At 46.7% G+C, this 16,429-nt stretch overlaps 1 protein-coding gene across 1 annotated transcript; it reads left to right on the forward strand.

The window, feature by feature from the left end:
- The first annotated feature begins 500 nt into the window (after positions 1-500).
- LOC123168268 (LEAF RUST 10 DISEASE-RESISTANCE LOCUS RECEPTOR-LIKE PROTEIN KINASE-like 2.8) lies at positions 501-16,143 on the forward strand. The gene is made up of 12 exons (XM_044586141.1): positions 501-564; positions 886-1,015; positions 1,620-1,878; positions 1,971-2,199; positions 2,298-2,448; positions 2,553-2,765; positions 2,956-3,090; positions 3,167-3,330; positions 3,464-3,611; positions 15,427-15,549; positions 15,655-15,742; positions 15,839-16,143. The coding sequence occupies exons 2-12, from the start codon at positions 899-901 to the stop codon at positions 16,015-16,017; spliced, it is 1,806 nt and encodes a 601-aa protein (XP_044442076.1). The 5' UTR covers positions 501-564; positions 886-898; the 3' UTR covers positions 16,018-16,143.
- Positions 16,144-16,429: the final 286 nt, after the last annotated feature.

The following is a 16,429-nucleotide window of genomic DNA, read 5'->3' on the forward strand; positions in this document are numbered from 1 at the left end:
CGATCCTAACCTCTATGGAAAGATGTATGTACACTTTGCCCCAAAATGAACATGTATATATCAATATTATTAGCACATTAAATTCTGACAAACGCCATATTTGTACGCTTTAGAAAGTTAAGGTGGATGGGAGCTATTTCTTCTGAATTTTTGTCCTTCGTCGACCCAGCAGCGTGCGACGCCTGCCCTTTTGTACCCTCGTTGAGCAATTCCCCATTTCTCTTTCTACCGAGTCCACTCGCGAAACTCTGGTGGATCCCTCCGTCGAAGCGACTCTCTGTTACGATTTACCAGCCACTGCCACCTCCGCCGGCCAGCAGCATGCCCCGACGCCTCCCAGGACCCCAATCCTCAGCCGGCCAGCAGCAGGCGCCGCCATCTCCACAGGGCTCCTCTTTCCTCCCCGGGCACGACAAGAAGGCCCCACTCGCCGGCCTCTTGTAGCTATCAATCTGCTTTTGCTAAAGAGGAAAAAAGCTACCAAGATGCTCACTCTCCTTTATTCCCCTGCATCAACCACTGCCGTCGACTAGCAGCATTCTTCTCGCCCCCGGCCGTTTCCAGGTATGTGCTTTCCCCATTGTATAGCTCTCCTCGAATTCCATCGATCATTTTGTGGAAACTCCATGCATCTTCGACATCATCCGTGTAAATCATCATGGATCTTTGTTGTATGAGCCCGGAAAGTTATTCATCCCAAACTATCTGATTTTATATTGTATTTTGGATCTTATTTGTTCAGTGTATATTTGTCTACTGGTAGATGTCAGCGAGGACTCCTTGATTGCTCTCAATTAAATACTAGCCTTTTCTACCCCAGAGAAAATTACTACCTTTTTCAAGTTGTTATATATAAAAGGTAAAAGTGTTCCTTCTTTCATCCAGGAAAAACAACAGCATGGATTATGCAAGTTCAGAGACAACAGTTATGCCGCTAGATTTATTACGAGAAATTACTAATGATTTCTCCGAGGAGCGTAGGATTGGTAGCGGTTCCTATGGAAAGGTTTACCTGGTAAGTTTAATGATGTACATGGTTTCCTGAACAAAATCATAACTAGGAGATCAGTTTAGCATGCAGAGTTTTGCCACCAATCGCTAACAAAACCATAACTAGGAGTTTCCCAGGCTTCCAGCTGCCTGAGGAGCCAGAAACAACAAAGCAAAGTAGCGGCGAACACAAAGGCTTTACGAACAATTTTTTATAACAGCACATAGGGTTGCAAAAGATATATCTGCATAACCACTTATGAACACCAGTTTCCTCAAGAAGGCTTTCCACTCAGTTTAGATCATCTCCTTCATCTTCAACTCGAGCAGCCCCTGGCAACATTTGATCCTCATTCCTCAGGAGTAACTTGTCAACCACCATTCCCCTTAGCATGATGTTGCAGTGCTTCCTGTTGCAGATGAACAGATCCTGAAAGCAGAGGAAAGCTATATTTATTCTCTACTGATCCTCATTATGTGTAACTCGCATAATTGATCTTGCATTGCTCTTTTAACCATCACATAGCAGTAAATGATTTAGGTCACATTCCAACATAGCATTTTCTGCTTTACCTACGTTGTATATGTAACTATGTACAGAAAAAATAACCATGTGAAATGTTGGATAGGGAGTGCATCAACATGGCAAAAGGATTGCTGTGAAGATACTCTATGACATGCCAGGAATTGATGATGAGCAGTTTCAGAATGAGTTTAACAATCTTACAAGGCTCAGACACCAAAATATTGTGCGATTAGTTGGCTATTGCCACAATATTCAGGAAATACAAGTAGAATACAAAGGTAAATTGGTTCTTGCTGAAAAGACACATAGAGCGCTCTGCTTGGAGTATATGTCTAATGGAAGCCTTGACAAGTATCTTTCTGGTAATGAAGATGTTTTTCTTGTTTTAGTTGGCATATTAATATATCATTTTAAAAATTTAGAGCTCGAGAATTCTCCTAATTTGGTTTTGCAGATGAGTGTGATAGATATGATTGGCAGACAGGCTATGGAATAATTAAGGGGATTTGCCAGGGTTTGAAATACCTCCACAATGAATTAAAACCTCCTATTTATCATTTGGATTTAAAACCAGCCAATGTATTACTGGATGAGAACATGGTTCCCAGAATCGCAGATTTTGGGATGTCAAGGCTCTTCAGAGATGAAAAAACACGAGCTACAAATAGTTCTTTAGGAACAATGTAAGCATTCTTAATGTCAACTGAATTTGAGAAGGTAACTTTATTTTTCATTAAATGTTTAATATTAGTAGCATTTATATATATGATGTGTGATGCAGTGGGTATTTACCGCCGGAATACATTTGCAATAATTTAATCTCAAATAAGTTCGACATATTCAGCTTGGGTGTTGTAATCATAAAGATAATGGCAGGACGTGCGGGCTACTTCAATAGCGCTAACATGTCTTCCCAGGAATTCAGTAATGTTGTAAGAGAACGTGTTATCTTTATCGAGATCATCTGTACGTATTTCATAAGTAATACTTCGGTTATACTAATATATTACCATTTTTCTGTTCTCTGAATCGGTAGGTGCAGTTAATCTGGACAAATAGGCTACTTGAAACATCAAACCTGAGGAAGGCATATTCCGAACAAGTAAAGATATGCATCGAAATAGGTTTAAGTTGTGTGCAGGAGGACCGACACAAAAGGCCAACTATACAGGATATTGTTGATAAACTGAATGCCACGGAAACAGAGTGTACTTATGCATCAAGAAATGACCTGTCGTTGATGTGCCAGGTGCGAATCAAGAGTCTCAAAATATGTAGTGCACCAACGGAACATATTATACTTTAGCCGTAATGTACTTTAGACAAGTTCAACTATAGGGACATGAATTTTCTTAGTTGGATTCAGCCGTAATGTACTTTAGACAAGTTCAACTATAGGGACAAGTCAATTTTCTACCAACAACATGTTCATGTTTCAGATTATAAAGGACGATGATCTCGAAGAGCTCCGAGAACTCAGTTCTATTGATTATAGAATTGTATATCACGGTAAATGGAGAGGCTCTGATGTTGCAATAAAAAGAACCAATCGGCGATGTTCTTCCGACAGACTCGTACAGTTCTCATATTTCAGATTTCTTTGTACTTGCTTATACTTGTCCTTTTACTGATACTCCTGAATATTTGCAGCGGAATGAGTTTTGGAACGAAGTATCTAACCATGCAGGTCTACACCATCCCAATGTTGTGGCCTTTTATGGTATTGTTCTAGATGGACATGGGGGATCCATTGCCACAGTTACAGAATACATGGTTAATGGCTCACTTAGGACGGCTTTGTGGAAGAATTCCAAGTACGTCCGCTATTTAGATGGTTAATGGTTAATGGCTCACTCTAGCATATCTCTTTTAAGTATGCCATTTCTTAATAAAAAGAAATCTGTAATCTTACATGAAGTTCAATGGATTAATTCTCTGCATACACAGGAGCCTTGGCCGACACAAGAGATTAATTATAGCCATGGATGCAGCTTTTGGAATGGAGTACTTGCATCACAAAAACATAGTGCACTTTGACCTCAAAAGTGACAATTTACATGTTAATTTAACGGATCCACGACGCCCAATATGCAAGGTAAGAATCACATTTCTTCTGTTTTATACTATTGTTACCTTGTTCAACTTCATTGCTAGACTACCATTCCGTCTCTTCCGTATCGCATTCTTGACATTCGATATTGGGAAATCCATCATATATTGAATTTCCAAATTAGGCACTAGTGATGATTTTTAGGATCATATCCCCTCATACTTGCAGTTTGTTTCTAAGTTGGAACTTATAGTGCCTGCTGTGATAATCATATGGACATTTAGTTCAGTTGCACGATGATTCCTAATAGAATTGCACTTCCATGATCCACGGTGATTCAGTATAATTTAATCATGTTTAGGAAATCGTTGGATATGTCTGTACATCCTTTTATCTCAAGTCGATGCCATGGATCGCGTTCCAGAAAATTGGTGGCTAGATAAGAGATGCCATGGAGCCTGAGCTCCACAACAACTTCCCGCTAGTACGCGGCGTCCCCATGCACTCCCTTAATCGACATCCATTCCTCCTGTTCTTCCATGGATGACATCCATGCTTTCAAGAAGGGAATCTCGGCGGAGCTGATGGGCTAGGGTAGCCTTGTAAAATAATCAGTAAGCGTTCTACCCTCGTGAGAGGGCCGCATGTGTATTTATTGATATGATGTGGCTTATCCCATAGGCGCATGCAAGTTGAGATTACATTTCCGGAGTACAAGGGATAGAGAGATAAAAAACTTTAAACCATGAGATACTAATCGATCTCTACAACTAACTAGCTCTAACAGAACATATGCGCCCGCCTAGGATATGTTCAAAATAGCCCCTTAATTACAACTTGATCAAGTTGACATTACGTTTGAATTCTTCAAAACATCTTGTGGGCAATGCCTTGGTGAAGCCATCTGCAATATGATCTCTTGAATGAATAAAATGAATATCCAACTGTTTGTTGCAAACACGTTCTCTCACAAAGTGAAAATCTATCTCAATATGTTTTATTCTGGCATGAAAAACTGAATTAGCATAAAAATAAGTAGCACCAAGATTGTCACACCAAAGACAAGCAGCTTGTACTTGTGTTACTCCAAGTTCACTTAGCATAGACTGAAGCCAGATAATTTCTGCAGTGCCATTTGCTAGTGGCTTATATTCAGCCTCTGTATTAGACCTAGAAACATATGCCTGTTTCTTAGCACATATATTAGATTTGGACCAAAGAATATGGCAAAGCTACCTGTGGACCTTCTGTCAAGAAGACTTTCAGCCCAGTCAACATCAACAAATTCACTGAAAAGGGTAGGCCAATGACTGCTGCTGTAAAATCCGTGCCCCCTTTTGTCCTGTTGTATGGTGTGTTTGTTTTGGGTTGGGAATTTGTGACTGCCTTTTCTTTGGGTCAGTCAATACATTAATGGGCTGAGGCCCATTAACTATGTGACCAGGCTACCTTGAGGCCCGTTAACTGTGTGACCAGGCTAGCTCTGTCCAACCCATCTAAAACCCAGCCCTTCACACCCTCCCTTTGTTTTTTTCTTTCTATTTTTATGTTTCTTTCGCTTTTTAGTATTTTTTTCTTATGGGTACTTTTTTATGTTGGTTGAGTGTAAATGTATTCATGCAAATGCTATACAATAAGTGTGTAACTACACTAGAGCGTGAAAATTGCATTATTATATATGTATTCAATTGCATATTACGGAAAGTGCGATTTTCACTAGTTGGAAAAAACCTAGTAGCGGCGTTCCGAAACGTTGTTATCAACGCGGAGGCCCGACGCCGGTAGTATGACACATGTGGTAAGCTGATACTACGGGCGTCGGTCATGAACGCCACTTGTATATGTGTCAATGTGGCGTTGGGGATCAACACCATTAAAATACTAATAATCACTAGCGCACCCTAGTGAACAGACACCGGTAGTACTACTCACGTTTCATTTTGCCGGGACTGACTTTGAGCTGCAGGTCCCTCTCATCAGTAAACCACGACTGTCAGATAAGCGTGTTACACTAATATAGTGAAAATATTAATTAACTAAATCTTAGTTAATAATAAACTAGTTGGCATCCATATATTACAAAGATTTGAACAGTACTATTCAAATCACAAAAAAAATATAATCTAATTACAATTAATTCGAGTACCCAATTCCTCACCGTCCGGCCGCCTCTGTCACCGTCGGGCCGCCTACATGTCGTCATCCGAGATGTCGATGACATCCTCATGGCCGTAACCGCAGACGGTGCCTTCTACGACGTCCGATGGAGGAGTAGCCGGAGCGGGAGGCGGCTGGCTCTGCTCCTGCAAGATCTCCTCCCGCTCGCCAGGAGGAAGCGAACTAATATGTCGCTAACCTTAACGAGCGCCGTCTGCCATCCACAATTCCTCCATGGATGGAGGAGCAGGCGGAGCCGGAGCCGGAGGAGGTTGCAGCTCCTGCCGGCACATCTTCTCGTCTTCCCGGAGGGACACGAAGGAGCGGTCGATGGCGAGCTGCTCCTGCGTGAAGTCCTGGTCGGCGCTGATGTGCGCCATGAGGTCCTCATCGGTGCGGTGCGCCTTGTTTTGCGCCTCCATGGCTAGATGCTTTCCCCTACGCCATCTCACCCACCATGTCGATGTCCCACTACCGGATGTCAATATAAGTCCTGGTTGGTGATGGATCCGGCGACTCATCCATCGAGAAGCCAGCGGTGCAAGGAGCGACGGTTTGAGCTAGTGAGGGTTTGTGTGGAGAGGGGGCAGCGGATAAGGGAATATCCTATTTGCCGCTCGTTGCAGCAAAATGTCGAGGCGACGCACAGGGAGATCGATCGAGCGTTCGGGCGTGGGCCGGCCCGTAAAACGTTTCGACGATTCGAGTTATAGGAACCTTCTAGCTTGTTCCCAGCCATTTGTTTTCCGGTTTTGGGAACCTTCTAGAAGCTTAATAACACTTTTTTTATGTTTTTTTTTTCGTTTTTCGTTTTCCTTATTCCTGTTTATTTTTTCTTCTCTATCTTTTCCTTTTTTCCTTTTCCGTTTTTTCAAGTTTTATTTTTAATATTTTTTCGTCTTGCCCGTTTCTTTTATTTTTTTTCCTTTTTCTTCGCCTCTTCATTTTTCATAATTTAAAAAATGTTTAACATGTTTTCAAAATATTCAAATTTTGTAAGCATTTAAAAAATGTTGGTTTTTCAGAAAAAAATTCAAAATTTTAAAAATTGTTCGCGTTTTGAAAAATATGTTAAAAGTTGTTCCTGTTTAGAAAAAAACGTTCATGTATTCAAAAAATGTTCATACTTTCAACGTTGTATCATATTTTCAAAAAGATTCTCCATTTTAAAATTTGTTCTTCATTTTTTGTTTCTCTGTTTATCTTTTCTTTTCAATTTCATTTTTCTTTCTCAGATTTATTTTTCTTTTACGAAAAATGTTTGCATTTCACAAATTTTGTTCATTCTTATAGAAAATGTTCGAGTTCTCAAATTTTGTTCATAAAATTCAAAATTTGTTCGCTTCATTTTAGAAAATGTTCGGTAATTCAAAAAATGTTCAACTTTTTTAATTTTGTTCACAATCCAAATGTTATTTGTTTTATAAAATTCCCATTTTTTAAAATGTGTTCGGAAATTCAAAAAAAATGTTCACCTTTTCATAAATTAAAAAATGTATGGAAATTGCAAAAAACAAATGTTCCTGTTTCAACATTTTGTGTGCTAGAACTTCTAAAGTTGTTCACGTTTTTGCAAATTTATTCAAAAGTTAGATCCCTGGCTCACAAATTTTAATTTTAAAAGGAATTTGGCGAACTTGTTTTATTTTTTCGCGGTTGTCTATAGTTCTTTAGTACTCGCGCTGCAATTGTTCCAGAGGTGGTCTGTTGTCGTAGTGGCTTGCGCATCGCGGGCAACATCAGCAGGTCGGGGATTCGATCCCTAGTTGCCCGCCCTATTTGTTTTTGCGATTTTACAATCCGCCAAGGACAGTGAATGGGCCGGGCCAGTTAACCCGTCTCGTGTGCGAAACTGCGCCTCTTTGCCGCAGTAAGCGGCACATAGGAGGTCCCGCGGATAAGACCAATCCACTCCCGGATGGATAATACCCTCTGTCTTTGGGCCGGGCCACGTTAGCAGCGTTGGACCGCCATGCACCGCCAGCAACAACTGATGTGCAGTGGGCCAGTGGCGTTGAGTTCTAACCCAACGTCAGTACTATGTTCTCACAACAAAACATTTTATAGTGTTTACTTTTTCAGATATGATAACGAATTATGCAAAAAATGAATCTTTTAGTGCTCTTATGACCTTTGTGACACACAAGTTTTCACATACGTACATTACATTTAATATTTTGCCTACTCGTCCAAATACACCATGACGTTGAAATTGTTATGTGTTAATGCAAACTTTTGTACTGTTTAACATTATTTACACCACATGATAGTTAAAAAGACATATATGCAAAAATGGGTGACAACACCTGTAATTTGGACGCGGCCAAATTTATGGTTTTTGTGCAAAACAAACTTATTTAATAGGCTTGTTAGTGCCGTCTACGGGGTGTTCAAACGCTTGTGGACTTAGGTCAAAATAGGTGGGCGGCTAGGCGGGTGCCAGTAATAGCATCTCTGGGTGGCGTTTTCTTGTCATCAACGTCGGTAATGATGTTTCTCTTAATTTGTCTGGATGCATTCGGTATGACAAGACGGATGAAGAGGGATTTGTGGAATCGATTGTTTATTGCTTGAGGCTCGTGGACATATATATGAGTACATGATATTTTTGTAGTACAAGACAAGCTAGAATACCTTCTAGTTTATCCTATTTTTCCAATCTGATCATGATACTCAACATCCCCCGTAGTCATAACGGTAACGACGCAGACAGTGAGACTGGAAAATAATCCGAAAGCCGACGGACATACCCCCACAGTTGTAAAGGTCGACGCATCACGAAAGTCGTGGCCGGAGTGGAAACCGACGAGGTTGCTCAAGTAAGGCGGTAGCCCTGTGTGCTGATGTCGAGGTAGCCGATAGCGTAGGGTGGTGGAGCCATGGTCGAGGTAGTCATGCGAGGGACACCGTGGTAGATGTCGAGTCGGGGTGGCCAGTGTTGAGGTAGTTGCCGTTGTAGCAGATGAGGTTTGGGCCGTGCAACTCTCAATGCATTGATCGGGTCCACTAGGCACGTATATATGGTGTACAAGACTGGGGCCACAACCTCAAATATACAAGAAAACTAGGAGGTGTGCCTATGACACAATATACATGCACAATATGTTCAACAACTGTGGACCGGGAAGAAGAGCGGCGGCGGCTAGGATAAGAGCGTGGCGGCGGTGCTCGAAGTAGGCGAGGAAGAATCCGACAGTGTGCCGAAGACAACGCGAAAGGTCCCATTTGCGCGCCTGGGAAGGCGGCGGGGCGCATACCACACAGAAGTTGACACGCGTGGACGGTGAAGTGGACCGCACTCTGGGGCGATATGGCCCGAAGGGGCGACACAGCGACAGCCCACAGGTCGGGGCGACGTGCGGGGAAGACCTCAAGGCGGCGGCAAGGACCGCGTGCCACGCTTAATACGGCATGATGACGCGACACAGCGGCAACGCGAGGGTCGGTGCAGCCACAGAGACAACCTAAAGCGGATGGACTCAGGGCGGCGGTCGACCATGGACCGCGGCACTACGACCCGAAAGGGCGATGCAGCGGCAGTGCACGGGTCGGTGCAGCCGCGGGGAGAACCACGGGACGGCGGCAAGGACCGTGTGCCACCCTCGCTATGGCCCGATGGGGTGATGCAGCGGCAGCGCGAGGGTCCGTGCAGCCATGAGGGCAGCCTAAAGCGAACAGGCTTGAGGTTGTGGTGGACCACGGGCCGCGACACTACGGCGCAAAGGAGCACCACAACGACAGCGCGCGGGTCGTTGTAGCCGCGGAAAAATGATGGGGCGGCGGCGCTGGACGGGCGATACGGCGGCAACCGGTTGGTCGATCGGTGAAGGGGCACGCGTACTTGGTGACGATCTTCACGGAATTCGTTGCAGGCACCCGTGCGGTTGATCAAACCAGACGGCGCGTGCAAGCACACGAACAACCTCCATCCCGTGCTGGACGCTGCATGTATGTATGAGAAGTCAACATGACCAATGCACAAGCACCAACATGTACACCCATGCACTAGACACGGGCATGCGGTGTGGACGGATCGGCCAACGCACATGCTCGAGCAGCAACACACGCCCGTGCAAGAGGGCTGGATGGTCGCGAGCGGCCGTCGGACGAGCGGCCGACGAGACGCGAAGATGTCGATGGTGTAGAGGCGCGTTGTAGACGATGAACGGCCATGGGCGACTCAATCCATTTTAGATTGAAAATCCACAGAAGAAGCACCAATCAAAACGATCAGCGCGAGAGAGAAAACCACGGATCAAGGATTAAAAAAAACTCTTGAGGGCAGCCGATCAACACGAGGACGAACGAATCCTAGATACAGGCGGCGCGGCCCCCGGCAGCGATCATGGAGAGCAACCGTCCTGTGGGCGGCATGGTGCGAAAGCAGCTGTGGCTAGAGTTTGGATCGAGATTAGGCTGATACCATCTTAGAAGGGATGATGAGGGATTGGTGGAATCAATTGTTTATTGCTTGAGCCTCATAGGCATATATATAGGAGTACATGATATTCTTGGGTAAGGATAAGTTAGAATACTTCCTAGTCTATTCTATATTTTCAATCTAGAACAAACATATTTGGTACTTCGCATTCTCCAATAGTGCGTAAATGGTGTATCTACCACTTGGCATTCTCCAAACATATTTGCACGCTCATAAATCACCCGTTCACAGTTCCCCTCTACCCGCATCGATCCGCAGCCGCACCGCCGCCTCCCCTCCGATCCGATCCCCGCCCGCAGGTAGCCACCGCACATGGTAGGTAGCCATGCTGACCCGCGGCCGCGCCGGCAAATACCCCAGCCGTGGATACACGTGGTTCGGGGGTTGGCACGCTATCAACGACGGGGACGACAACAAACCCCGCCCGAGTTTGCTCGAACGGCAGCTGCGCAATGCCGTGCGCGATGGGCGGTTGCCCTACGAAATGCCGCAGCCTGTGTGATGTCGACCCCGGGGCACTGTCACCTTCCGCCGCCCCGTGCAATTCATGGTGGATCTCGGCGACCAAGCGCGGCCGAGGCCGAGCTCGCCACGGCTGTTGCCTCCGATGTGCGCACCGAATTAGGCCCGTCGGGCCCTTGGTCGCCACGGCCGATGCATCAGATGTGAGGTGCGAGCTCGAGCGGTTGGGCGCCATGCTCATCGTGGCCGGTGCGTCGGATGTGTGGCGCGAGCTCGAGCGGCCGGCCGCCGTGCTCGTCGCGCCTGGTGCATCGGATGTGCGGCGCTGGATAGCGCCGCCTGGGCACGCCGTGCTCGCCATGGCGGCTGCATCCGAAGTGCGACACGATGTGTCACTGCCTCCCGTGACGCCGGAGTTCGACTTCTACGCTTACCCTCCAGACGAGTGCGGAGGATTTTGGGCGGCGATCGAAGGCGAGGTTGCCATGGGGACAAGTCACAACAGCGAGTACCCATGGCCTTAGCCTGGGCGCCGGCCGACTGGTGATCGCGTTCGTCGAAGCTTCATGTCGTTTATGCATGCATCGATCGTAGTGGTTTATTAGTTTGCCGCTAGCTTATATGGTTTTTAATGTGATCGAGAAGATGTACACCCTATCTCGGTCGTTTCTTCGGTGTACATATATGGGTGTTTGGATCGTGACTATTTTTGCCATATATTACCACATTATTTTTGCCTTATTTGCCTTGTTTAAGGAAATCTTACTATATTTTTTGTGTCTATGACATGTAAGGTTTACTACTTATAAAAAAATTCTTGCCTTAGGTATGGCTAGAACCAAACACACGCCTAACTTTGTCAAACTTGTCTAAGGTGAGGTGTGGTAAAGTGTAGTAAGATGTAGCTAGGAACCAAACAACCCCTTCGCAGGTGTGCTTCCTCCTATTAATTAATACAGTGAAATGTTCAAATATTTGCTTTCTACACAATCTCATTTTTCAGTTGCGTCGACGGCAATGCCATCGCCTGAGATAGCGCTAGCCGTAGGAGCGTGGGCTTAGGAGCCAAACGCTGCTGTTGTTTCCTTTGCAATTTGTGGTGTCGGTTAAGAAAACCAACGCCCCTGGTACAACGTGATTTAGTGGCGCTGACGAGTAGTCGGACGCCAGCGCTAATTTGACGAAGGGCATGCGTCGGTATTCCAATGCCGCTGATAGAGAATTACTACACGCAGGTCAGTGTTTCTGGAATCGCTGCTAGTTTAACGAAATAGCACCGGCGTCCAGAATCAGTGCGGCGCCGCTGGCTAACTATACTCCTCTAATGATTTCTCTACTAGTGTTCAGTGCAAAGTTGTGTGCACATTTTTTATTTTTTATTTTTTTTCTTCTGAAAGTGCAATACCGATGTCACTATTACATTCTTACTTAGAAACATTCTGGAAACGTTTTTGTAAAAAAAATCACTATTATATACTTGTCCTTGCATATTACGAAAAAACATAATTTATGTGTAAGTTGTTTGCCAATTTTGTCATTATGTTTTTTTACTTTCCTTTTTCTTAAAGGGTATATCAGTGCCGTTAATTCATTCTTTCTTAGAAACATTCATTGTTTCGATTTTTTGTTTAGTTTGAATTTCATTCAGTTTTTTCTTCAAGGGTAATGCATTTTCCAATAATTCATTCTTTCTTTGAAAATTTATTATTTTTATTTTGTTTTAGTTTCTGTTTCAATTTCTTTCTTCTTAAAGGGTAATACCATACCACTAATTCATTCATTCCTAGGGCTTTTCCTTTTTGTAAAAAATCTACTATTATATGGTTATTCTTGCATATTCTACAAAAGCGCGATTTCTGTGGAAATTATGTGCAAATTTTGCCATTATGTCTTTATTTTTAAAGGGTAATATCAAGGCCACCAATTTATTCATTCTTAGAACACTTCTTTTTTGTGTGAAAACTCTAATATTATATGCTTATTCTTGAGTATTAATAAAATCTTTGTAAATTGTGTGCAAATTTTTTCATTCTATTTTGCTTCATATTTTTCCTTAAAGGGAAAGAGCATCTCCACTCGCGCCCCCAACATGCCCCCAGTGCTCTTTTTTTAGCACCGGCGCCGAAAAATTGGCCCAGTCGCGCCTCCAAGGCCTTGTTATCGCTGGTTTGGGCCGAAATAACAGCCGGTGAACCCGAGCCGAACCCAGGTCCCCGGGGGTCGCTTGGGGGCGCCGGCCGAAGCGAAAAGGCGTGTGGGTCCGCTCTATCGGCGAGAGAAGGCCCTTTTCCCGCCGATCCCCCCGCTTTTCCCCCTCCGTTTCCCTCCGTTCCCCCCTTTTGCCCCTCTTCTCCCGCCATTCTCCTCCATCTCCCCTCCATCCAACCGCCTCGCGCCGCTACCGATGCTGATGCCACCTAGCCGAAGCAGGGCGCGTCGCCGTCCAAACCACCGGGCATGTTGAACGCCGACTAGAAGGCGGAGGTTCAGCTCCGGGAGTTTGTCGCCACCGACAGGCGGAACAGGCTAAACGCCAAGAAGGCCTGGGACAGCAGGGCAGCAACGGCTGCGGCTGCGGCGGAGCAGGCAGAGGCGTCTCGCGCAGCGGAGCAGGCAGAGGCATCTCGCACGGCCCGCACGCCCCTGGAGCCAGCGGAGCGTCGAGTCGCCACAGCCCTGGGGGTGCTCGCCCTAGCCTGGCTACGCCGACGGCGACGCGCACGGCGGGTTCAACCCCAACATTACCTTTCCGCATGGCCACCCTGCCCAGCGCACGCCCTCACCCGCGTTCGCCGGCGTCCAGTACCCCCCGTACACGTACTCACCGCCGGCTTACGCAGCCTCCCCGACACCGCCTCTGCGCTATGGCGTGCTGCACTTCTCGTAAGCCTCGTCGTCACATCTCGGCAACCCTGACGCAACGGAAGCCGACATGGACGACATCATCACGAGCGGCTCGGCCGCCGCCGCCTCCCCCCCGGTTCAATGCCCAAGACAATACAATGGACCTCACCGGCGACATGGACGACAAGCTCTACTACGGCGAGGAGGAGGAGGAGGAGGAACCGGCGCCTGCTCCGGCGAGAAAAGGGAAAAGGAAGAAGCGGGCGGCCAGGACCGGCGAGCCGCGCGTCAAGTGGGGGTCCAAAGAAGACGAGTGCCTCACTGAAGCGTGGAAAACCGTCTGCCTCGACCCGATCACCGGCACGAATCAGAGCGCCGACACATACTGGGAGCGCATCAAGTCGGAGTTCGACGAGCGCAAGTTGGTCGCCCCTACTTTGCCACCATCAACATGAAGCGCGGCTCGAAGACCATGGCGAACCATTGGGCGCTCATCCAGGCGGCGTGCAACAAATGGCATGGGATCGTCGAGGAGGTCGCGGCTCGCCCAGAAAGCGGCGCCGGCATCGAGGGTCAGGTATGCACAGACGTCGGTCTCTCGCTCATTTTTCGCCGTGCGTCGCCAACACATGTTCCTCGACGCAGATGGTCCGGATGTTCGCCATGTACCGCCAGGACAGCAGCACCGACCAAGAGTTCAAGTACCTCCACGTCTTTTCCCGGATCGAGAAGTGCGAGAAGTGGGCGGACGTCCGGCGCACCCTCGCCAAGGGCAAGGAGACGTACAAGCCGGACGCGCCGACGCCGGGCGCGACCGATGGGCGCTCGGACGGCAACAAACGGGCCAAGTCGGCGAAGGACGTCGCGCCGGCTACCGCGCGGCTGCAAGCATCCATCGAGCAGCGCCTCACCGACGCCAAGACCCACGCCGCCCAGAGGGAAGAGAAAACCGAGGCGCGATAGTCTGCGTTGATGATGAACAGCGCCGTCAAGCTTGACCTGCTCCGGACCAACGTCGCCATGAAGAAGAGGAACGCCGACCTGGCATTCCTGATGGGGGGGGGGGGGGGGGGGCGAACATGTCGACGATGGACAAGCAGGTCAAGGCGTGGTACCTGCCGGAGCGTGGCCTCATCCTAAACCAGATGTCGTCGGCGGCCGCGCCAACTCCCTCGCCGGCCCCAACGCCGCCGCCAAGCCCGAGCGATGATGCTTCCACGACGCCTAGCATAGAAGCCGCGCCGACGCCGACCAGCCCGCGCACGCCGACTCCCGCCAGTCCGACACCGGAGGTCGACGCCGCCGTTTGATGCATTGCCTACGCGTCCTTTGTTTTGAACGCCGAACTTTTTATTGATCGCCGAGCTGTGGCATGGTGATCGCCGAATTGATTGCCGGACTTGTGGCGCTGATCGCCGAACTTGCGTCGTTTTTTGAGTAGCGGGAATGGACAAGTTTGAATTTATGACGTCTTGGGGGCGGCACCTGGGGACGTGGCTGGGAACTAGATCTCCCCCAGGGCCAGAAAAGCGCTGGCTGAAGGGCCAAAATAGCGCCGGGGGGTGCGTTGGGGGGCCGAACGAGTGGAGATGCTCTAATACCAGTGTTACTATTTGATCCTTTTTTAGAAAACTTCATTATTTTGATTTTATTTTAATTTCACTTTCATTTTCTTTCTTCAACTACCATTGCCACTAATTCATTCTTTCCTTCTGAATTTTGGCTTCTGAAAATTTTCATCTATTACTGGATCAGTTACTCAGCATTCATACCAGATTAAGGCTTCCATTTAATTAATATTTTTCATTGCCACATGCAAATGCAACATTGCGTATATATGCAAACTGTCAAGAAACTGGATCGGCCCATGCGAACAAATTAGCTTTCATAGTATCATTTAGGCTAACACCATTTCTTTTTATATCTAATTTGCAGTGATTCTCTTGGATGATGCAGGTTGGTGATCTTGGACTTTCCAAAGTAAAGTGCCAGACGCTCATCTCTTGTGGTGTGAGTGGAATGCTTCCATGGATGGCCCCAGAACTTCTGAATGGGACTACCAGCTTGGTCTCTGAAAAGGTCTGCTAATCCATCTCTGTCTGTATGTATCATATAGATACCTATATCCAGCCAAGTTAGCGTACAACTCGCACATTGGATTACTGTCTGACATGTTTCCCTCAGGTTGACGTCTACTCTTTTGGGATTGTTCTGTGGGAAATCCTCACGGGAGAAGAGCCATATGCAGGTTTACATTACGGTGCTATTCTTGGTGGGTACAAAATCAGCCATCGTGTGAATATGTTATTCCTCCCTGAAATTGTATTTGCATTCAAATTTTGATAGAAGACTGTGGTTTTACTGTCAGGTGGTATTGTGATGAACACTCTGCGGCCGCCGGTGCCTGACTCATGTGACCCAGAGTGGAGATCTCTGATGGAGCAATGCTGGGCGACAGAACCATTACAACGCCCAAGCTTTACCCAGATTGTTGCTAGATTGCGCTCCATGGCTGCAGCCAAGAAGGCGCAGCCCTACGGTAACTGAATGCTGGAGCATCGCCGACAAGTTCTTACATTTAAGAATTCAGTGTTGAAACTACTGAAATATACTCCCTCTGTTCCAAAATAAGTGACTCCGTCCATTTTTCGATAGAATGGTTGAATTTTTTGTACAGACACAAAAAATATGTTGGCAAGTACTCCCTCCGTTTCAAATTACTCGTCGCAGAAATGGATGTATTTAGAACTAAAATACATCTAGATACATCCATACCTGCGACAAGTAATTCGGAACGGAGGGAGTAGTAGAGAAGAGCTGAAGAGGAGAATATTGTAAGTCACTTCTAGATCATTGACATGGCCCTGGCCAACACAATAGAGTTGTTCCGAGTAAAACTAAAAGCGAAATAAAGAAAACATGGTTGTATTTGTTGTCAGTGCGTGAGCGTATCCCAAGG

This window comes from Triticum aestivum, chromosome 7D, assembly GCF_018294505.1.
Source record: "Triticum aestivum cultivar Chinese Spring chromosome 7D, IWGSC CS RefSeq v2.1, whole genome shotgun sequence".
NCBI lineage: Eukaryota > Viridiplantae > Streptophyta > Magnoliopsida > Poales > Poaceae > Triticum > Triticum aestivum.

Coding starts and splice junctions, on each gene's coding strand:
- LOC123168268 (XM_044586141.1), top strand. CDS start 899: ATGGATTATGCAAGTTCAGAGACAACAGTTATGCCGCTAGATTTATTA. Junction 3,612..15,426: donor CACGACGCCCAATATGCAAG/GTAAGAATCACA, acceptor TGGATGATGCAG/GTTGGTGATCTTGGACTTTC. Junction 15,743..15,838: donor ACATTACGGTGCTATTCTTG/GTGGGTACAAAA, acceptor TTTTACTGTCAG/GTGGTATTGTGATGAACACT.